At 42.7% G+C, this 24635-nt stretch overlaps 1 protein-coding gene across 1 annotated transcript in view; it reads left to right on the forward strand.

Moving 5' to 3' along the window:
• The first annotated feature begins 15933 nt into the window (after positions 1 to 15933).
• The window catches only part of Lrig1 (leucine-rich repeats and immunoglobulin-like domains 1), a 129555-nt gene continuing 120853 nt past the window's right edge, over positions 15934 to 24635 (forward strand). Inside the window, exons 1-3 of the mRNA XM_013010367.1 lie at positions 15934 to 15971; positions 19955 to 20010; positions 23004 to 23182. Of these exons, the coding sequence (XP_012865821.1) occupies positions 15934 to 15971; positions 19955 to 20010; positions 23004 to 23182 (273 nt within the window). The remainder of the gene's footprint in view (positions 15972 to 19954; positions 20011 to 23003; positions 23183 to 24635) is intronic.

Consider the following 24635-nt stretch of genomic DNA (forward strand, 5'->3'; position numbering starts at 1 on the left):
TATGAGACCCTTATCTCTAACTAACCATCATCATCAACAAAACCTGGAAGTAGAGTTGTGGCTCAAGTGGTAGAATGTTAGCCTTTAGTGGGGGGGGGGGGACAAAAAGAAAAGAAAAGAAATAGCACCCAAATCCTGAGTTCAAGCCCTCAAAAAGTTTAAAAACAAATTTTCTAAGACTTCAGTGACCTTGACCTGCCAACTTGATGGTGCATGCTCACTGGTACTTTCCAAATAAACAGTTAAGTTTGAGGTGTTTTTGTTTAAAGTGTGCATGTGTGTATGTTTAATTATAAAAGACATTAGCTACCTAGATCTATTAGTTGACTAGACATTGGGTAGATTGAACTTTAAACTTAATTTCTGAAAGATGCTTTACAACAATATAAGGTCCAGAGTTCAGTCTCTTCCCTTATTGGCTGTACCATTTGTGCATGACACTGAACTTCTGTAGCTCTTTTTAAGTCTGGCACCTATTTCCCAGCATTCATCTGTGTCCTGCAGGTTTCCAAAGCAAGTGCAGTACAGAATATGCATAGTCTGTGTTGGCTACAGAATTCAAGCTTATACACTGTGGCCAACATGGTGGATAAAGAACATGTCTGTAATCCAAGCTCAAATGCGATTAAGTATTCTTATATTAGAAATATAAAATAGACAAGTTGTGTGTGTGTGTGTGCACGCGCACACACTCATGCACCTATTCTAGGGCTTGAACTTTGGTCTTGAGTACTGTCCCTAAATTTTTTCTCTCAAGGCTGGTGTTCTACTGCTTGAGTTACCTCTCCACTTCCAGCTTTTTAGAGATAGGAATCTCATTACTAATCCTGCCTGGGCTGGCTTTGAACTACATTCCTCAAATCTCCAGGCCTCCTTAGTAGCTAGGATTATAAGTGTGAGAAGCCCCCACTGAGTTCCAGCATGTGTTTTTAAAAGTCCAAGGCAGTAATGGAGGAACAAATCTAGGAATTTTCCATTTAAAGTCCTTATATAACAAATATGCCTGGACAAATACAGATTGATCTTTTGAAAGTAGGGAGGTAGGGCAAGAAAAAAAAAAAGACAAGGAAAAAATGGGGCTACTGAGAATGTGGCTCAGTGGTAGAGTGCTTGCTTAGCATGCATGAAGCCCTGGGTTCCATTCCTCAGTACCACATACACAGAAAAGGCTAGAAGTAGTGCTATGGCTCAAGTGGCAGAGCACTTGCCTTGAGCAAAAGAAGCTCAGGGGCAGTGCCCAGGCCCTGAGTTCAAGCCCCAGGACTGGCCAAAAATACAAAAACAAAAACAAAAAAAACCTTAAAGCAATCTAAAAAAAAAAAAAAGAGGATGGACCACCTTAACTCCCTCTTGTTTTCCTGTGGCCACCAAAGCTGAGGATGAACCAACACTGAGAGTTTGTTTCTATAACCTTGTTCCTCCACATGCCCCATGAATGCTTCCTTGGATATGAGAAGAGACACAACAATTCTGTCAGGTCTACCCTTGAACTTCCAAGTAAGAACCTTTGCTTGAGCAACAAAAGGGCAGCAGGGAGTCAGTGGCTCACGCCTGCCTGTCGTCCTAGCTACTCAGGAGACTGAGCTCTGAGGATCATGGCCCAGGCCCTTAGTTCAAGCCCCAGGACCTGCACCAAAAATAAAACAAAAGGTCAAGATGGGGATGATGGCCAATCCCACAGCCCTCCTCCTCTCTTGAAACCAGTCTGTTCACTGGAACAGCAGTGTGTCCACCCACTCTGGGAAGAGCGGAGACCAGGTTGAGCCAGCTGAGACTCTCTTCCTTTCTTTTTGCTAGCGATTGATCTAGGCACTACTTCTCAAGCAGGCACTTACATGCATTCTGGGGACTATGCCCCTGGCATGGAGCTCCCTAGGCCACTAAGCATCCTAAATGCTCAGGACAGCTTCCTGCAATAAATAATGATCTGACCCAAATGTCAACAAGGCTGGAATTGGGAAACCCAGAGTAGGGATTAACATGACATAGTTCTTCAAACTACAGTCCTTACACCTCAGCCTCCTGAGTAGCTAGGATTACACATATGAACCACTGCTACCCACCTGCAGGTAGATGTTGACTTGTGCTTCTGAAAGATAACAAGTGACTAACTCTATACTCCTGGTACCAGGACTTCACAGTGATAAATGAAGGCTAGAGTCTGTGAAGACGTGTCTTCCTATGGAAGTGAGGGACCTTCAATGAGTAATCACAGGGAAATGCTGATATCACTGACAGTCGCTGTGCTCAGATTCTCTTCCCCATCATGTCCTTCAGATAACAGTGGCATGAGTTTTTCATTTCTCTTTCCCGGGACTTGATCTGGGACTCTGGTTCTCAACTCAGTTGAATGATTAATTCTGTGAGTAATTCGCCTGAGATTAATGGCCTTACGTGGACGTATAGGTATGGGGTTTTTTTTGTATATATTTTATTGTAAAAATACTGTACAGAGCTACAATATGGGTTTGTTTTCTGCAGCATTGTTTCACTTTGCTTCCTTTTGTGTTAGGAGTTTTGCTTTCTTTTCTTTTATTGAGATAGGATTTCACTATATAGCTCAGGCTAGCTTGAAACCCTTGATCCTCCTGTTTGAGCCTCCTAAATGCTGGGATTGCAGGTATGCAGTGCCATGTTGACTGCATGTTTGATTGGTTGGTTGATATTGATATTGTAAAGATGATGTACAGAGGGGTTGCAGTTACCCAAGTCAGGTAATGAGTACATTTCTTTTGGAACAATGTCACCTCTTGCTCATTTCCTTCCAGTTTTTCCCTCCTGACTCCCTTCCCCCATGAGTTGTAGAATTCATTTTCAGCATAGTGTCTAGTGAGTATCACTGCTGCATTTATTCATCCTTTGTCCCACCATTTCTTTTGTTTTTGTTTGGTCGGTTGTGGGGCTTGAACTCTGGGCCTGGGCACTGTCCCTCAGCTCTTCAGCTCAAGGTGAGCGCTCTACCACTTGAGCTACAGCGCCACTTCCGGTTTTCTGGTGGTTTATTGGAGATAGAAATCTCACAGTCTCTCCTGCCTGGGCTGGCTTTGAACCGTGATCCTCAGATCTCAGCCTCCTGAGTAGCTAGGATTCCAGGCATGAGCCACCAGCGCCCGGCTCCCACCATTTCTTAATGCTATCAAACCAACACCAGGAAAATACTGTGAAACTCTCAGTGGCCATATACTGTCCGGTGGAGGGGCCTTCCTCTTTCCCTCTAAAACCCTGTCGGTTGTTTGAACATCTGCTGATGAAATTGTTTAAATTGACAAGCACTCATTAAACATTTTTATGGGGTGACATTTCAGTACATTTATACATCAGGTAATGATCAACTCGGGGTATTTATGCTTACCATTATCTCAAACATTTATCATTTCTTTGTGATGAGAACATTCAAAAATGCTCTCTTCTAGCTATTTTGAGTTTTATGATACAGTATTACTGTTGACCGAAATCACCCTTCCATGAAACAGAACACCAGATCTATTCCACAATAGGAGTGGGTTGGAATTACAGCAAGCTTACAAGAAAAAGAAAAAACCTACTGCCCCTTAAAGAATACAACTGCTTGGGGCTGGGAAGGTGGCTCAGTGGTAGAGTGCTTGCCTTGCATGCATGAGGCCCTGGGTTCGATTCCCCAGCACCACATAAGCAAAAAGAAAAAAAGCCGGAAGTGGTGCTGTGGCTCAAGTGGTAGAGCGCTAGCCTTGAGCTGAAGAGCTGAGGGACAGTGCCCAGGCCCAGAGTTCAGGCCCCAAAAAAAAAAAAAAAAAGAATACAACTGCTAGAATGAAGAGTCAACCTGTAGAATGGGAGAAAGTATTCTCCATCTCCCCACGGGACCAGGGATTAATAGGCCCATGCATGGAGAGCTAATACCAGGCTGACATGAAGTATCTTAGGTCTTGAGCTGAGCTCTGTGATCAAGTGTCCATGGAACCCCAAATTCCTTCATCATTACACTTCCTCATTCTTCCATTGGGGCTCCTTCTACAGCATCAGATTCTGTTTTCACCCTTGCAATCCCTTCTTTGCTCTTTACCAATATATGAGACTCGTCATATATTTTCATGTTTGAAGCAAGGGGATTGTGTTGGACTCCAGAGATCTCAGCCAAATTGTATTCTCCCTTTTCATGAGTACAGAGGAATACTTTAGCCCAAGAAGAAAGAGAAAAAGCCCTCAGGACGCTAAAGGAATTCGCCAAGAGCCCCCATGAGTTGTGTATTTGGAATGGCACTGTACCACCCTGGAGTGTAAATCTTATTCTGCAGATCTGTGTTGTGGATTCCAAGCACCAGAGCTTGACAAGTGTTTTAACTAGCCAGATCCTGCTAGGCACAAGCAGGCCTGTACACAACGAATGTCCTGTCTGGTGTAAATGGTCCAGAGCTTGGCACCCACATGCGTATTTTTAGCTCTCTTTGAAGAAACCGGCCTTTCCCCCCATCTACCCCCTTTCTCTCTCAGGCAGCAGGCTTCACTTTTGTCCAGCTCTTGATAAAAGTGCCAGCAAGAGCTACTACCGGAAATGGTCCTCAATGGTCCTCTAAGGAAGTGCCATCCTCCCTCGGGAGTCGATGGGGCCACATTGTGCAGTAGCTTCGTCTGAGGAAGTTCCCTTAACTAAGTGTTAGATCGCAAGAGGGGCAGGTGCACTTCGTGCTAGTTAGTTACTGGGATTTGAACTCAGGGCCTGGTACTGTCTCTGAACAATTTGTGCTCAAGGCTGGCACTTAACCAGTTGAGCCACACCTCCACTTTGGGCTTTTTGTGATTAATTAGGGATCAGAGCCTCCTGGACTTTTCCAGCCCGGGTTGGCTTCGAACCACGATCCTCAGATCTCAGCTTCCTCCTAATTAGCTTGGATTACAGAGTTCGAGTGTGCAACCGAGCTAGTTTTAGATTTTTAAAGGTGAACAAAATAATTTGAAGCCGTGTACTCTGTGATCTCGGCTACTCCAGGGGAAGAGACAGAAGGATTGCAGTTTGAGGGCAGCCTGGGGGGAAAAATGTTAGTGAGACACTGTGTTGCTACTCAGGAAGCTCCAGGATGTGAGAGTTAGGTTTGAAGCCAGCTTGGGCAGACAAAGCCAAGAGAGTCTTATCTCTAGTTAACCAGCAAGAAGCTGGAGGTGTAGCTCAAATGGTAGAGTACCAGCCTTAAATGAAAAAAAGAGGCCCCGGATTCAAGCCCCAGTATAGGTGTGCATGCATATGCACATGTGCACACACACACACACACAAGCTATGGTGGTGGCTTAAAGAACGGTCTTTGAGTTCAGTTTGGGGGGAAAAAAGTTAAAATTCTCCTTCCAGGCCCCAGCTGGGGCAGACAATCTTCATTCGTGCAGGGGGAGAGGGGCAGATGACAGCGGGGCAGGGGGAACTGGTCCCAGACCTCAGGTTTTTCCGTGTAGGTCATTAGGGGACCTCCCTCATGGACACGGGCTGCACTTGAATGGCGCGCGCATTTCCTTGTCAAGGGGCTTCTGCAGGCCTTTGGCTAAGTCATTCTGCATCTGCCTGTCTTGGTGTCTCTTAACAGTCGTACGTTCCCATGCTTTACTGGAGAGCCAAGAGGGACATAAAATTAAGACGTAATCTGGGTACCTTTAAACTGTGGCATTGAGGCAGCCGAGGGAGACAGCTCTGATAATGTGCCAACTCCTAAGTTATGGCTAAATAAAATTAAAGGTTTATGGGGTGACTAATGCACCATATCCCCAGGGAGAATGTCAGGCCGTTCACTGATGCTGAATGTCGACTGAATCCCAGCCTCCCAGCACGGGGGGGGGAAGGAAAACTGAGTAGACTCCATCAGGATGGGGACTCATCTTGGAGAGAAAAGGTAGGGGTGGGGGGGATTCAGAGACTCAGGAGGTGTTGGGGAAGGACCAGCTGCCTAGGCTTTTGAGCTGCACCTCCAAGCCCTGCTTGTGTCCGGAACGCATCTGCTGAGAGATTGATTTTTTTTTTCAAGCTATATGGGCTCAGATTTTCTGCTCTTGCATCTAAGAATTCAGAAATAAATGGAATGTTCGAGCAACACAGGAAGCTCCAGGAAGGCCAGGATGGTGTGTATCTGCTTCATCTTGGTTCCTTAGCCCTGAGCACCCTGCCTGGCATTGAGAGAATGCTCAGTAAACTCCTTCTCTTCAGTCAGTGTTTGTGCGTTGTTAGGGATTTCGATTCGGTACCATTCTAAGCTGCGGGGATGAAATAGAACTCTCGCTTTCCAAGGACCTGACGTTGTAAGTGGAGGGAGATTAAATAAGTGAACGAGTGAAGAGTGTGTTTCATAATGAGGAACACTTTGTGGAAAAGTCAGCAAGAAAGAAAAGAAGGCTGGAGGGTAAAGAAGGGTGCAGTTCTCTACAAGAATGTTAAGAAAAGTCTGACTGAAAATTTAAGCAAAGACCTGAAGAGAATAGAGAGCCACGTGAAGGCACAAAAGGCAAAATTCTGAGGGACAGTAGGTGCAAAGGTCCTGGGGTTGGAGTGTACATCTTGTGTGTGAGCATCATGGAGGTTACCCTGGTAGATACAGAATAGTAAAAATGAGATGTAACCGGTGCGGGTCTGACAGTCATTCTGTGAGGACTTGAAGTCTGAGAGAAGAGCCACTTGGAGGTTTTAGGTAGGGTAATGACATGATCAGACTAAAACCATTGAATGAAAGACTAAAGACAGCACCTTATAAAATATACTATATAGACTTTATTATTGTTACGATCATTATTATTATTTGTGGGACTGGGGATTGAACTCTTGCAGCTGCTAGGTGGGGGTGATCATGTTGAGCCACTCCTCTGCCTTCACTTTTCACTGGTTATTTTTAGCATCTGAGTCATGATCTGCCCACATCTTGGCTCCTGGATCACAGACATGAGCCACCAGGTCCAGCTTTCCTCTATAGAGATAGAGTCTTGCAGACTTTTTCTTCTCCAGGCTGGCCTCTATTGATGATCCTCTCATTCCCAGCTTTCCTCCATAACTAGAATTACAAGCATGAGCTCCTGACACCCTGCTGACTTGTTTTCAAATCTGAGCCTTTTTGCTGGTTTTTTTCTTTTTTTGGAGGGGGGGTGCAGGGAAGGGTCCGTTGTGGGACTTGAACTCAAGGGGTTGAGCTCTGTCAATGAGCAATTTTGCTAAAGGCTAGTGCTCTGCCACTTTGAGCCACAGCTCCACTTCTGGTTTTGGAGTGGCTAATTGGAGCTAAGAGTCTCATTGGGACTTTACTGCCTAGGCTGGCTTCGAACCACGATCCTCAGGTCTCTGCCACCTAAGTAGTGAGGATTACAGGCGTGAGCCACTGGCTCCTGGCTTTTTGCTTTATTTTTCAGCTAGTCACGTACTGTTTGCCTGGGCTGGCTTTAGAACACAACCCTCCTGGGTTTGCCTTCTGCATAGTTGGAACCAGAAGCATATGTCACTATGCCTGGCTTGTTTTTTGTTGTTTTTGTTTTGTTTTTGAGATAAGCTCTTGCTATTTTCAGCCACCAACCATAATCCTCCTGTATCTACCTCCCGGAAGCTGGGATTTCAATTGTGAGACACCACACCTGATTCTGGCATATTATCATATTTGATCTTTCTAAGCACATTTTCTAACCATATTTTCATAGAGATGAACAGTACAGGCTCTGGGTTCAAATTCTGCCTAACAACATAAAACCCGGGAGTTTGCCCAAGACTCAACTGTAGTTTCCCGGTCTGTACAATGGAGACAACACAAAGAGTTGAGAGGATTTGATGCCAGCACTGCTGCTCTGTATTGAGTTCAGTGTCTAGCACAATGTCAGATCAATGTTGTGCTTTGTAAGTAAGAGTCATGGCTTCCTTTTCCAGCTGGAAGGGGCTGCAGGGGTCATTCAAATCATAGATCCTAGAGCTGGTAACCGCTGAGCCCAGTAAACACACAGATTCCTCCCTAGACCCCTGCATACCACATTCTGTTGCTCTAGACCTTTGTTCAATGATTAACAACAGATAGTGATTCTACCAACAGAGCAGAATAACAGGGGTGTAGGAAGTTCTGACATAACAACAGAACAAGTTTCTTCCTGGAGAATAATAATAGCCTCTGTCCCCAAGGTTGTTAGCATGATGGCCACAGGTCCTGCCAGCTCTAAGTGGATCTGTTTACATTCTCCACCCAGGGTATCTATGGTAAAAGGTCCTAAAATTACATTGTAACTACAGTTAACTCACCATAAAAATAGAAGCCATTTTAATTACTTAAGTTGCTGCGGCTGCTGCTGTTGTTATTGTTATTATTATTTGTATATGAATGCTATAGTTCCACTTTTGGCTTTTTGGTGGTTCATTTAAGAGTCTCATGAACTTCCCTACCCAGCCTGGCTTTAAACCATGATCCTCAGATCTCAGCCTCCTGAGTTGCTAGGATTACAGGTACTAGCCACTAACACCCAACTGCGAACTATACTTTTTAAAGTATAATTTTCCCATTGGATAGTTTTCACAGGACACCTTTAAGTGGCCTACAAACTGACATCCTGTGGCAAGCCTTCAGAAGTAGCACTGTGGTGTTCAGCTGATCCTAGTGAAAGGCCAGAGAAAGAAGCAATTAGGAGGGCTGGGAAGGTGGCTCAGTGGTAGAGCACTTGTCTTGCATGCCTGAGGCCCTGGGTTCGATTCCTCAGCACCACATAAGCAAAAAGAAAAAAGCCAGAAGTGGCACTGTGGCTCAAGTGGTAGAGCTCTAGTCTTGAGCTGAAGAGCTGAAGGACAGCGCCCAGGCCCAGAGTTCAGGCCCCATGACCGGACCCAGAAAAAAAAAGAAGCAATTAGGAGGGAACAGGCAGGTCAAGGCCAGTGGTCTCATTTGTGGTCAATTTGGACCTAAAGCCAGACACGGCTTCCGTGGTATGTTTTTCTATACGTTTCTGCTGTGGGGTCTTCCTATGCTACCTTCCTGAAGGAAGAGATTTTAATATTTCAGATGGGATTCTAATATTTGGCTACAGTATATACAGTAAAATATGCATTTTGAAGCTCATCTGAAAAATTTGATGTCCAGAACATCACTGAACAACAGAAATACAAGAGTCACGTTGCATTTTAAACATTCTAGTCATGACTTTAAACAAAGTTAAACCACATAGATGTTGATCTTTTGTTTGTTTGTTTGTTTTGTCCTGAGGCTTGAACTCTGGGCCTGGGCACTGTCCTGAACTTTTATGCTCAAGGCTAGTGCTCTATCACTTAAGCCATAGCACCACTTCCATTTTCTGGTGGTTAATTGGACATAAAAGTCTCACACGGGGCTGGGAAGGTGGCTCAGTGGTAGAGCGCTTGCCTTGCATGCTCAAGGCCCTGGGTTTGATTCCTCAGCACCACATAAGTAAAAAGAAAAAAGCCGGAAGTGGTGCTGTGGCTCAAGTAGTAAAGTGCTAGCCTTGAGCTGAAGAGCTGAGGGACAGTGCCCAGGCCCAGAGTTCAGACCCCACGACCGGACCCAAAAAAAAAAAAAGGCTCACAGACTTTCCTGCTTGGGCTTCCTCTGAATGGCAATCCTCAGATCTCAGCCTCCTGAGTAGCTAGGATTATAAGCAAGAGCCACCAGCAACTGGCAGGTATCAATCTTCATAGTATATTCTGTCACTAAATATTTAGCAATAGGATCCAATATAGCACCATGTTAATAGGAGAGCAAAATTTTAAATTATCAGGAAGGGTGAGTGAATACAGTCCTAACATCATAATGTACATATGTGAAAATGAAACCAGGCACAAGGGGATGAGTGGGGTTAAGAGAAAGGAGAAAATGACGGAAGAAATGATATTGACCATGATGTACTGTAAGAAATGATATTGACCATGATGCATTGTAAGAAATGATATTGACCATGATGCACTGTAAGAAATGATATTGATCATGATGCATTGTACTTACAAACTGTCATGTTGAATTGAAACCTATTTGTACAACTACTTAATTTTTTTAAAAGAAAAAAACCAATGAGCCATTTTATTTTGTTCTTCTTTAGTAATTTTATTTGCATATGTTAATTGTACAAAGGGTTTCACTGTGCTGTTTGCAAACATCCATATAATGTACTGTGATCATACTTCAATGACATGTTTGCTTTTACTCAAATTCTATAGCACATCTCAGCTCTCGGAGCTGCTAGTATTTTGGCTGCAAAACAAAAAGTGAACTCTATCTTTTAAGTTCATCTGAATAATTTGTCATGTCTATACTTCACTGTCTAATAGAAATATAATAGAAATCATACATGTAATTTAAAATGTCCCAATTAGCTAATTAGTTTTTTAAAAATAACATAAGCAGGACCAGTCACACTTCAGGTGTTCAATAGCCACACATCACAAGTGACAAGACACAGGTGCACATCACTAAATTCTAATGAAAATAACCAAAACATGAACTATCTAGAAATAGTTGCAACCAGTAATGTATAGAAGATATATGTATACAAATATATATACACATACCTATGTATGTACACATACACACACACACACACACACACATACATACACCCAGCACTATTTAGCTAATAGTCTAGGATAAGAATATGAATCAGGAAGTCCTTACCTATGACCTTGTGGGCTTCTGGTCCCTCATCTATATTTTGAATTGAGGGGTGATAGGAATGGGCCCCAGGACTGGCATGCTATATGAGCAATGTACCACTGAGCTATATCTCCAGCCCTCCTACTCTATAAATAGTACCTACACTGCCTACCTAACCACACATCTGATTGAGATGGTTTTGTGATAACCCAACCTTTTATGTTATCATTTATGGATCAATTGGCAGCCATCTGGCACTATGGTAGGTGCTGGAATATGGGCCCAACAGCCAGCAAAACTAAGGCATTTTCTCTAGACCAGTTAATAACTAGACAAATACTTGGCAATCAGGTTTTTTGGGGGGGTTTTTTTGCTATGATACCAGAACCATAGGGCAACAAAAGCCAAAGATAAGCAAGTGAAACTTAATCATATTAAAAAGCTCCTGCAGGGGCTGGGAAGGTGGCTCAGTGGTAGTATGCTTGCCTTGTATGCATGAAGCCCTGGGTTCGATTCCTCAGCACCACATAAGCAGAAAAAGCCAGAAGTGGCGCTGTAGCGCAAGTGGTAGAACGCTAGCTTTGAGCTAAAGAGCTGAGGGACAGCGCCCAGGCCCAGAGTTCAGGCCCCACAATGGACAATAAATAAAAAATTAATTAAATAAATAAATAAAATAAAATGCTCCTGCCCAGCAGCGGAAACAATCAACAAAATCAAAAGGCAGCCTGCAGAATGGTAAAAAGAAAGTCTGCAAACCCCTTATCTGATAAGGCACTACAATTTCCAAAATATGTACGGAACTCATATGACTCATTTGCAAAATAAACAAATAATCCAGTTACACAGAGGGCAAAGGGCCTGAATAGACATTTTTTCCAAAGAAGACATACAAATGGCCAACAGTTATATGAAAAATTTCTTGGCATCATTAGTAATCCAGGGAAATACCAATCAAAATTACCATAAGCTATCTTATCGTATCTGTTAGGATGGCTCAGAGAGAGAGCTCTCAGTGTTGGAGTGGATGTGGAAAAAAGGGAACTCTTGAACAATGCTTATGGAAATGTAAATTAGTGTAACCATTATGGAAAACAGTGTGGAGGTTCCTCAAAAAATTAAAAATACAGCAACCATATAACTCAGCAACACTATTATAAAGTTATCGAAAGGACTGAAATTAGCATCTAGGAGAGATGCCTGCATTCCATTGGTTTATTCACAGTAAAGATATGGAAATGGCCTAAGCCTTCATTGACAGATAAAGAAAGAAAGAAAATATGATATATGGTATACATAATGTATATATATTTAAAAATACATGCATGATACATATCTAGATAGATAGATAGATAAATAGATAGATAGATTCAATGGACTATTATTCTACCTTATCAAAAGGGAAACCCTACCATTTTCAACAATGTAGATGAAAGTTGGAGAACATTAATATTAGTAAGCGAGATAGAGAAAGGCAAGTATTGTGTGTAGAATCTATAAAGAGAAGGAGAAGGAGAAGAAAGAAAAGGGAGGAGGAGGGAGGAGAGGAGGAGGAGCCAGGGGCTGGTGGCTCACACCTGTAATCCTTGCTACTCAGGAGGCTGACATTGGAGGATCATGGTGTGAAGCCAGCCCACACAGGGAAGTCCATGGCACTCAAATCTCCCAAAAGCCAGAAGTAGAGCTCTGTTTTAAGTGGTCAAGTGCCAGCCTTGAGCACAAAACTCAGGGATGGCACCCAGGTTCTGAAGTCAAGCCCTAGGGCCAGCACAAAATAAAAATAGAAAAGATGAAACTTGTAGAAATTGATGATAGAGCAGTAGTTACCTGGAGGCTGCAGGGGTGGGGTGCCGATTGGGAGCTATTGGTTGGCTAGGGGATAAGTATATCCTGGGACCTAGTGTAGAATGTCACACTGTCATTTACAACATTGTGGACGTGAAACATGCTATGGGGACAGATGTCAGATGTCCTCATCATGCCCACATGCATACTAACAGCAATGAGGGCAGTGTGTGTGTGTGTGTGTGTGTGTGTGTGTGTGCGTGTGTCTGTTCATTCATGTGACTGTGCTGTTCATTCATGTGACATGTGTTTGTTAACCACCTGACATGGTATCTCTTAAAGATACACATTTTTTGATGAAATGTATCTCAGTCTGGCTGAAATGCTTGTATATTGAATGATAAGATAATCATGTTGAGGGAGAAACACAAAGGAGTGGGTAACAATGCCCAACAAGAAATGTACCCATTACCTTAGTGATGTAACTGTAACCTCTCTGTACAGCATTTTTACAAGAAAAAAATTTAAATCACAAAAACTATAATCATGAAAAATGAAGAGTAAAGACAGGTGGTTGTTAGTAGCATCAGACATATGTAGCGCAGGACACAACAGTCAAGTGTCATGTCTTTTTAAGTGGGTACCATTTAGAGAAGACCTCAGTGATGAAATGTCATGTGGGTCATCTCAGAAATAGGCGAGCAAGCTTTATAAACTGAAAAGTGTTACAGATTTTTTTGGGGGGAGGTAGCGATCTTGGGACTTGAACTCAGGGTCTAGGCACTACTCCTGAGATTTTTGTGCTCAAGGTTAGCATGCTACAACTTGCAAAACAATTCCACTTCCATGTTACAGAATATTTATTATTATCATTACTACTACTATTACTATTACTATTGATGATATTACTCCCCGTAAGGGTACTCTGCAATATACATTTCAGACTTCTCTTTCATCCACAGTTATGTCTGTTATACACTGAATTTTGATACTCCAGAACACAGATTGAAGTCCTCACTTTTGACATTCCTTTGTTTGTTTGTTTTTTTTGGTGGGGGGGGGGATTGGGTAGTACCAGGACTTGAAATCAGGGCCTCAAACTCTTGTTGTGGCTTACTTGATTATGGCTGGAGCTCTACTACTTGAGACATGCCTTTAGCCCAACTTTTCACTACTCATTTTGGAGATGGAGTCTCTTAGACTTTTCTTCTCGGGCTAGCTTCAAACTGTCATCCTCTGATCTCAATGTCTTAAGTAGCTAGGATTATAGACATGCACCATCAGTGCCTGGCTATTTGTTGCCATAACTTGTATTTGGAATTAAATCTGTTTTATTGATTGCATCTTTTTAGATGGTTATTTTTTGGTGTTTTTTTTTTTTTGAACTCTGGGCCTGGGCACTGTCCCTCAGCTCTTCAGCTCAAGGCTAGTGCTCTACCACTTGAGCCATAGTGCCACTTCCGGCTTTTTTCTTTTTGCTTATGTGGTGCTGAGGAATCGAACCCAGGGCCTCAGGCATGCAAGGCAAGCACTCTACCACTGAGCCATCTTCCCAGCCCCTTTTTTTTTTTTTTTGGGTCCGGTCGTGGGGCCTGAACTCTGGGCCTGGGCGCTGTCCCTCAGCTCTTCAGCTCAAGGCTAGCGCTCTACCATCTGAGCCACAGCACCACTTCCACTTTTTTCTTTTTGCTTATGTGGTGCTGAGGAATCGAACTCAGGGCCTCGAGCATGCAAGGCAAGCGCTCTACCACTGAGCCACCTTCCCAGCCCTAGATGGTTATTTTTTGACATATGAAAAGGCACTGATTTTTATTTGTATCATATGAAAGGCACTGATTTTTATTTGTATCATATGAAAGCAATTTCACTTTTTTAAAATACTTTAAGAATGTTCTCTTATTTTTCCAGTAATATTTCTCATAGTTTTATTTCATATCTTATTGGCTTGATCATCCAGGAAAACCTTAATTCTAATGGTACTGGGGATGTTTCCATGTGAAACATGGTTTACTGCTGACATGAGATTATAGTCTTTGTACGTTGAGGAAAAAGACTTTTTTTTCCAGAAGTTTGTCATCAGAAACTGAGTACCAGTGGCTCACATCTGTTATCCTAGCTACTCAGGAGGCTGAGATCTGAGGATATTGGGAAGACAGACCCATGAGAGACTCTTATGTCCAATTAATCAGCAAAATGAGCAGAAACAGAGGACCTGGCTCAAATGGTAAAGCACCAGCTGTGAGTGAAAAAACTGAGCAAGAACACAGGCTTGAGTTCCTTCAATCCTCAGCATTGGCACTCACAAAAAAGTTTTTCATCAGCTATGAATTTGATAACATTAGAGGAGCATTTTCCACATTTACTAAATGCTATTTTTTAATTGAATTACTTGAGTATCCTGTTATAATTTCCTGATATAAGCTGTCTCTGAAATAAAACAGAATAATCTGTATTTGGTGATTATAAATGATTATCATAATAACATAATGTTGGATTTGATTTGATAGCTACTGATCTTATCTTACTCTAAATATTTTATGTAAAAACTTATCTGAAGGTTTGAACTTGCTAAGTGAAATGAACCCCGAGATATGGACACAAAAGGTCTCCTCCTAGCTTTCTCCTTCATCCACCTGTTTTTCTGAACTTCACACAGACTCAATTCAGTTTCACACCTATTCTTTGATCTTCCCAGCACCAGGCTGAGTTTGTTTACATATCCTCTTAATCCTGTGCAGTTACTGAAGGTCAAATGGGAAAAAAAACTAAGTACATCCACAAGGAAAGTGCATTTTGAGGGGAAAAAAAAAACAAAGAATGAGCAATTAGACACAAATATGTAATTGCAGGGTGTAATATGTAAACGTATGATCTGAGGATATAGCTCAGTGGTAGAGCACTTAACTAGCATACAAACCATCCTAGGTTCCAGACTCTCCATGAAAACAAACAAACAAACAACAACAACAACAAAAACAATGGAGTAGAGACAAATTAGGATCAGAGAGGGATAGGAGGGAGCCATTACGGGTGAGCTGGTCAGAAAGGTGACTCTGGAAGGTGCAAAGAAGGAGCCAGAGAGATCTGGGAGCCAGTATTCCAGACAGAGGAACAGCACTAGTACCCTGGCCTGCATACCTGAACACACCTGGCCATGCAGGAAGGAACTTTAACCACGCCCCTCGGTGTGGGTCACCATTTCCTGACTCAGAGCTGAGGACAGACATGGCTGAGGGGCTGCTCCTGGCCCACAGCTCCCACTGTGGCATGCAAAGGGAGGAAGGAGGGACAATCTGTCCTCTCACTTGCTTCAGTGCTAAGACCCTGGGCACACCCCATTAGCAACCCCTTTACAAAGGGAGTGAGCTGCCTGACATCTGTGTTCACCCAGTTTGTCTCCTTTGACTTCCTAGTATGCTTTTTTTATATTCATGGTCTAAACAATAAAACCAAGTTCCAGCTAATATTTTGCAACCAAACCCCACAGAGCCAGAAATGCATCCACCCACTTCCCAAAGGACAGCAACACAACACGAGGAGGCTTCATTTCTTATGTGCAGCTCAAGTGCATGATTTCTACACGATGACCATTCGTCTAATGCCTTTGGATCCCATTGCAATGTTATGAAAGCTTTGGACCCAACTATAAAATTAACCACCATCACTTGCCCTATATAACAAAAATAAGGTGGAAAAGAAACAGAAGGGACATTCACAAACTCAAAAGCCTGTAAGTATATGTACATTTTTGGTTGAGATGTACATTAAAGTACGCAAAAAAAGTAATATTTGTCATTTCTATTCTAACATTTTTTAAGAAAAAACAGTAGATTGGAAAAGCACAACAGAACTGAAATGACCAACCATCAACATTTCAAATCAGATTTGATTAAATAAAGCTGGATTTTAAATTTAATTATCCGCAGCTTTGAATATGAATGTTGGCTTGTACTAAATAACAAATTAAGAAGGACTGGGAGGTATGGCTCAAGTGGTAGAGCATGTGCCCAGCATGCTCAAGGTTCAGTCCCCAGAACTACAAAAAGCCAAAACCAAATACTTAACAGAAACACACACACACTAAACTGACTAACAGAAGTTGCAATAACAACAAATGCTTTCCTTTAGCTATTTCATGTAGCTCAGGCTTGGACTTAAACTCCAGAGCCCCCTGACTTTGCCTTGCAAGTGTTGGGATTATAAACCATGAACTGGCTGGGCACTGGTGGCTCATGCCTGTAATCCTAGCTACTCAGGAGGCTGAGATCTGAGGATCGCGGTCCAAAGCCAGCCCGGGCAGGAAAGACCGTGAGACTCCTATCTCCAATAAACCACCAGAAAACCGGAAGTGGCGCTGTAGCTCAAGTGGTAGAGCGCTTGCCTTGAGCTGAAGAGCTGAGGGACAGCACTCAGGCCCAGAGTTCAAGCCCCACGACCGACAAAAGATAAATAAATAAAATAAACCATGAACTGCCTACCACACCCAACTATTTCATTTTTTAAAACAAAAATGTCTTTGAGGTAAAAATATGTTTAAGTCTAAAACAGCAGCCTATAAAACATTACAAACAGATGGGCACTGGTGGCTCATGCCTGTAATCCTAGCTTCTTAGGAGTCTGAGATCTGAGGATAAGGGTTCAAAGCCAGCCTGGGCAGAAAAGTCTGTAAGACTCTTATCTACGTTTAATCACCAGAAAACTCAAAGTGGCTCTATAGCTCAAAGTGATAGAGCACTAGCCTTGAGCAAAAGAACTCAGGGACAACACCCAGGCCCTGAGTTGCTGAGATTTCAGGCATGTGCCACCCTGCCCACACCTGGGTCTATTTTCTAAAGTAACTGAGCATTTGTCATTTCTACTAGCAGTATGTGGGATTCTCTATGTCTTTGTTTTTTAATCTCATTGTGGGTTAAACTCACATATTTGTAATATACTAATATCTTTTGCATATATGAACATTGGTACATTTTCTTTGGTGAAATGTCTATTCATGTAGTTTAATCACCATTAAATTGGGTAACTATGGAGTAAGGGCACTAACCCTTTATCACGCCCCATGTCTGCAAGTAGACTGTTACCCATCACTTGGAAACAGGTAAAGTGGCCCATGTGGAGTTCCAATGTTGATCCTCAGTAAGTTTGAGGTTTTGGAGCATTTCAGAGTTTCAGAGCAGGGATGTGCACTCTGCCTGTTATATTCATGAGTCCACTTGTAGGGTCAAACCCTGTTTGAGTTCCTCCTTTCCCAATTATAGCCAAGCTGTTTAGTGTCTCAACCACAAGTAGTCCTTTTGTAAGATGCTAATAATGATAATGAAGCTGGCTAGCCCAACACAAACCAAATCTTCCTTCAATCAATGGCAATCTCTTGGCTATTGTACTTACCAAGGCTATCTGTTAGGTTTTTAAAAAGAGGCAGCCGAGTAAGAACTGCACCACGCACGTGGTATTCAGGTAAGGGGCAGATTTATTCAGTAGACCTGCTGGGACCAGGCAAGGTTGGCACTCCACGCGGCTGGCAAAAGAGTCCGTCTAGCCCCAGATTAGGCCTTATATAGGGTAGGGGGGCGGGGAAGGGTGTGTCCAGGTAAAGGGAAGCGGGATCAGGTGGGAGAAAGGTGTGGCCACCTCAGGTTAAGATGTGACCGCAGCGGATGCGGATGTGACCTCTTCCATGTGTCCCAGTTGCCTAGGTAACGCAGGTACTGGGTGAGGTCTGTTCGCCGTCCAGGAATGGACCTTACGCTATCCTTAATAATTATTTAGGATGTAGCTAGAATCTCCCTAGCTTGGGGCAGTAGAGAGGAGGAGTGAGCCCGCTGGCCAATTCCCTTAACTCCTTAGATTCCACCCACCGATGCCTAGGAAGGCCCTACCTTATCTTGTAGGCTCGGTTAACCGTTAATCAGTATTTAATCAGCGTTCTCTGTCACTAGTCTCTCATAAAAAAGAGACCCATAATAATTAGCAGAGATAAGGTGGGGTTTGTTAGTAGAAGGCTGGTTGGTTCTTCCTCCCTTTTCTACCTCCATTGAAGCCAATTCCAAGCCCACTACGAAACAAGCTACCAAATCCCATCTGCTTGAGCTGCTGCAGAATGATGTATGGCCCTTGGGGTGGTAGTGAATTGAAACTCTTCCCAGAGTCACAGGCTCTGCCTGAGAAAAGGCCCAATTTTTACCTGTCATGAATTCTCATCTCTCTGGGCCATCTGTTTCCAGATCTTTGAAAAGCAGTGCTTCCAAAGTAGAAAACCAGAGGCCCTTCTTTCATGTTTGATCTAGGAGCCCTAGGAAGATGTCACACCAGAATAATCACACCTCAGGTTTTGCTGGGATGGGGATGGGGGAGGGACTGGAATTTCCTAAGGACTTCTAGAATAAAGAGCAAATGTATGTCTTGGGGCAGTCGGTTAAATGATGAGTCCCATAGGCGACAGAACAGAGTTTCCCCAAAATGTTTCTTAGTATTCCCTCCACACGTATTTACAGTACAGCAGGAAGAACTATAATATCCATCGGTGTCTCATGCAAAGGCATGAAGGAATTGACATCAAAATTCCATCACACAGGACAAATACAGAAAAGGAGGAGAGGAGAAGTATCCTTACAAATGGAACGGTAGCACTGGAGTCTCGCGCCTGTAATCCCAACTACTCAGGAGGCTGAAATCTGAGGATGGCAGTTCAAAGCCAGCTGGGGCAGAAAAATCCATGAGACTTTTATCCCCATTTTCTTTTGCAGCAGCAGCAACAACAACAACAAATAAAAACAAAAACAAAAAACCAGCAGTGGAAGTGCCAGCCTTGAACAAAAATGCTAAGGGACAGTGGCCGAGGCCCTGAGCTCAAGTCCCAAGACAGACAGACAGACACACACACACACACACACAAACACGCACACTCCATATATCCCAAAGATCCAGACTGATAGAAGGAAATGACATAAAAGCTAAACTATAGAAGAGTCCAAAAAAAAAGTAATAAAGAATATCAATATGGGGCCTAAATTTTTTGGACATAAATGTCCCAATATCTTACAAAACAGGGAAGGAAATTCACTAATGGGCTGCATGACAAGAAAGCAGTCTAGGCTATGTGCCTGGATGTTTCTCAAGATATCAGGGGTCTCATTTTAAGAATGAAAGCTCACTCAGGGTCCTTACTGCTCCCTGGGCACGCGGTGAATCTGCCAGGACAAGGAAAGCACTGTGAGTCCCTGCTTTACAGTTACAGCTGCCAGAGACAGAAGTGAAGTCACTAGTGTGGGACTGCACTCAGAGTAAGTGACAGAACTAGGATTTGTACACAGTGACCTTTGATCCCCAGAGCTCAGGACAGCAGTCACACACTCGGCCCTGCCCCCAGATTCTGGCTCCTTTTCCCTCAACACAATGTCATCTCTTTTTATAGAAATTCTTGTGCTTTGTATCAGAATGCCTAACTTGAATCGAACTGCCTTGAAAATATTGAGATGTCCAGATTTAGAGCTCTCTTCCTGGCATCAATGCTCCAACTGGAAACAACTCCAGGGTCACTATGTAGATTACAATACAGGCATGCCTATGGAGGTATTGATCAGTATCTTCTTTTTTCTTATCAACAGGAAGTTCATTAAGAATTACTGGGGGAATGGGTCTCTGCCTGGCTTCCTCCACAAAGGTAAGATCAAGTTAGATAATAATATATCACCATATAATTGTTTTTTTTTTTTTAGTTTCATTGGGAATGTGGGGTGGGGGTGGGAGTGGGGCTGTCTTTTTTTAAGGTTTAGAAAATAAAACTTTTGTTTGTTTGTTTTTTGTTTTACCTTCTTTCAACTTTCTCACAAGTGATTATTTACCCTAACTCATTCAGGCCTCTCTTCCCCTTCTAGGTCAATGTCAGTAACAAGAATAGCATCCCAACAGCTAGTTCACCATTCCTGTTATTATTAGTGATTCAACACTAATAGTAATGATTCACTGATGATAGTTATGACCTGAAAGATATTTATTCTCATGTGTTATAATCTAATTCTGGGACTTCAGAAAATATGATGATGTATACATATATAAAGTTTCCAACCCCTGCATCTGAACTCAGTAAATTAGGCCTTCATAGTTGATCTTTCCAATCACTTTCTCATTCCATCCTCACACTGATGTCCAGTGCCTTCACAGATGTGGTATTGGATCCAGTTTTCCTCTTATTCACATTGTGAGTAGCTGCACAATGTCTTTAGCTAAAATAACTACTCAATCTTCCTCACATGCACCACACATGTTTTTAACCCTGGACCTTTGTCCATATTATTTCTTCTGCTAGAATTACTTTTTCTCTTCATCTCTGAGTTTCTAAATCTTAAAGTTCCACAGACTTAACACAAATGTCTCCACTACCTTGACAATTTACCCTTTTTCTCTCCTACCCCTAGCAAGCCTGGAAACAATTTTTCCTCTTGATTTCTCAAGATATTCCTCTGTTCCTTCCTCTGTTCTAATTTAAGCACATTCTGAGCAAATGGTACTAAACTCAGTTATCTAAAACTACTATTATGATTATACCTTCTCATGCTCTGCGTCAAAACTTTTATCAGCTCACAGCAAGGCGGGCTCAACGTTGTTTTGTGACCTCAGGAGCCACAGCTATTCTCTTACTCATGATTGTGCTTCCTCCCAGCATGGCATCCTGTGGTAGGGTAGGGAAAGGCAGAGAACAGGGTTAGTAGGATTTTTTTACATAGCATTTCAGGGTTCCAACAGACTCACATGCAGGTTACTGGGTCCCTTCGAAGTTGAGGCTGGGCCTGGACAGATGAGGCATTATTTCAGCCTTGCTTATTGCCTAAAGCAGGCACATGCCAGATTCTAGAGAAGGAAGAATAGACCACTGTCCTTCCACAGGAAGGGTATCAAAAAGAATTAGAGGTCACATTCCCCCCTCCCCATTTTTGTGGCTTGAACTCAGGGCTTAGGCACTGTCCCTGAACCTCTTTGTGCTCAAGGTTAGCACTCAACACATTGCCACTTCCAGCTTTTCTTGCATAGTTTATTGGAGATCAGCATCTCACGGACTTTTCTGCCCAGGCTGCCTCCAATCAGCAATCCTCAGATCTCAGGCTCTTGAGTAACTAGGATTACAGATGTGAGCCACAGGTGCCCAGGTTACAGGTCATCTTTTTAAATGCCACAATACATTTTCTATCTACTAGATGCACATCTGCTCTTTTTTCCGGGATGTGGGTCATTTAGTAGCTTCCATGATGCTGGACAGAATAGATGTTCAGTCGTTTTTTTTGTAGTATTAATAATCAGATATGTTGGATAAATTGTTTTTGCCAAAGGCAACCATACGTAACTATACATTCTATAGAGTAAAAAAAAAAACTATGGGGAGGGATAGAATTCTATATTATCTATTTTAGGTCAGTGGAGAGATTTTAAAGATTCTCATGTGTAATATAGATAACTTGGGTAGTAAAATGTAGACTGTGAGCTGGACTCCTATAGTACTTATGACAGGAATTATGGGTAATCAATTTGGAGTTGTATTGAGTCAATCTTTCTAATTGGATTCCCATAAAGTACCTGCACTCTGTCAGACTCTAGCTCGTGGGTTTGTTGCCCATAAGCCCATTTCATATCTATTTTCAGTGCTGCTTAATAGTATCTTTTGCTGAGTTAATCAAAATCCAAATCTATAATAAATGATAAAGGGCTTGGCATGAAATTGGCTTCAATCATTTCTCTGCTCTGGAGTTACATAGCATCAGCTTTTAGAAATTAAAAACCTTGTCATCTATATTATTATAATTAACTTTAAATTAAATCCTTTCCAATTTTATCCATAACTATATCATTAAAAAAAAACACCACAAACTAGTTTTCTTTTTGTGAAAAGAGATTGAAAAGGTCTTTCAGAGATGTGAAAGAATACACTTAATAGTCATCTTGAGGTAATAATCATACTAATTGGCAATTACAGTTTTATAAGAAGTTCTTAGAAGATAACATGACAAATAAGAAAAGCATGGACTTGTGAGAAAGCCCTTGGAGACTCAATCCTGGCTTAATAGAGAATATTTTCATTATCTCCAGCTTTCTGTCTTCTCATCTCCGCACCAGAACTGATCAGATCTAACCCCAGTGGTTAGTGAAAGGTGGATTAAGTAAACAATGCTCATGTATGGCCCATACAGAATGCTATAAAAATTACATTATGATTTTTATTGTTTAATGATCTTTTTGGGTGGTATTGAGGATTGAACTCAGAATCTTGCAATTATGCTCTAATATTAGAGCCATGCCCGCAAGTCCTTTTGCTTTTGGTTTTGTTATTGTTGTTACTAATGTTGTTTCCTAGATAGGGTCTTGCTAACCTTTTGTCTGGCTGGCCTCTAGCCACAATCCTCCTACCTATGTCTCCAGAATAGCTGGGATTATAGGAATGCAAGAGGTCTTCAGGCCATTGCCTAGAAAAGAGATTGTGGGACCTCAGCCCATTGGGTACTTTTTGTTCAGCACTCCCCACTGATGAAGGGAGCAGTTTTTGCTCCATCATGGACCCCCACATCATGTGCTACCTCAACACAAGCCAGAAGTGATCATGAACTGGAGTCTCCCAAAATGCAGGCCAAAGTAAACCTTTTCTCTTTATAAGTTAATTATCCCCAGCTGTCCAAAACAGTGGTGGAAACGTGGCTAATGTGGAGGCAAAGCTTGTGTGTCCAAGAAGAGGAGAACCATCTACTGATGGTGGCCTGAAACCAAAGAGCAGAGAAAAGCCTGTCTCCACTGTCCACCCTCCGCTGCTCTGCAGTCAGAGGCGCAAGAGCCCTGAACTGCAAGCCTTGGTGAGGGAATCCTTTGGAAGCCCTCTCTCATGATCATATCAATTCCCTAGACTTTCCTGTCCCTGCTCCCTCTTATCCAAGTCATGTTGAATAGTTCATAAAAGATGGGGCACCGAGGAATAGATCTCTCATGCTTCAGTCACAGCTCTCATGGGTAAGGCAGTGGGAAGGGGAGGTTGAAGGGTTCTTTCAGTTATTCTGAGAAAAGACTTTTTCAACCTTGTGCCTGTGGATTAGTCAGCCTGAGGGCATTGCCAGAAGGTTAATGCTGAGATATGTGGACTTTAGGCAGCTCCCATCTGGACCCTCCCCACTGCCCCCCCCAACACACACACACTTCATTACCAGCAGTTTCTTTTATATCTCTGATCCTTGGCAGCCTCATTGTAAAACACAGAAAACAGAGCAGACTTCATTGGCTACCTCTGAGTATGTACTCAGTCTTCATAGCTTACTTTCTATTTTTCCAGTGATAATAGCACTTAAAAATTTTAAATTCCTGATTCTTTGTGGGTATGATGGTGCATATCTGTAACTGCAGCACTTGGGAGTCTGAAGCAGGAGGATTGCAAGTTCAAGACCAGCTTGAGTTATATAACATGACTCTGTCTCCAAAAGAAGAAGGGAGAGGAGAGGTGGAGGAGGGAGAGAGAAAGAGCAAACAATCCAGGCACTGGTGGCTTATGCCTAGCTACTTTGGAGGCTGAGATCTGAGGATTGCATTCAAAGCCAACTGGGCAGGAAGGTCCAGGAGACACTTATCTCCAATTAACCACTCCAAGGTGGTAGAATGCTAGCCTTGAGCAAAAGAGCTCTGGGACCTGAGTTCAAGCCCCACAACAAACAAAAAAGGAAAAAGAAAAAAGAAGGGAAGGAGGGGGAGGATAGAGGAGGCAAGGGAAAGAGGGGGGAGAGGGCAGGGGAGGAAAAGGGGGAGAGGAAAGAGGGGTGCTGACTCCAGATCTGAGGGGAGGGCATTACGACAAAGAGATCAACTAGGTCCCAGCACAGTGACCCAGAGAACAACAGAGAGACAGCAGTCATAAGTGAACGATATGAGAGCCCAGAGTAACCACACCTCACAGGACATGGGGCACTTCTTGTCATTTATTCATATGGTGCCTCATGGTATGGATAATATGCTTTCACACAAGGAACAGACAGTTAGGCCTCTACTTTATTATTGTAATAGACAAAATTCCACACACACCCCTCCTTAAACATCTGCGTCCATGAAATCTCACAGCCGTGGTTGGACAACTAGAATGGGATCCAAATCTCAGCTCTGCTTCTCATGGGCTGGGTGACCTCAGGCAAGTTACTTAACTTCTCAGTAGTGCATTTTCCACTTTTGTGAAATGGTCTCCTCCTCATCCTCTCTAGCCTTTCTGTGCAGATTCTATGAGATAACACACGTAAAGTTGTGGTTAGCAGCTGCTATTGTTAATTCTTA

The sequence above is a fragment of the Dipodomys ordii genome, unplaced genomic scaffold (assembly GCF_000151885.1).
Source record: "Dipodomys ordii isolate 6190 unplaced genomic scaffold, Dord_2.0 Scaffold12, whole genome shotgun sequence".
Lineage (NCBI taxonomy): Eukaryota > Metazoa > Chordata > Mammalia > Rodentia > Heteromyidae > Dipodomys > Dipodomys ordii.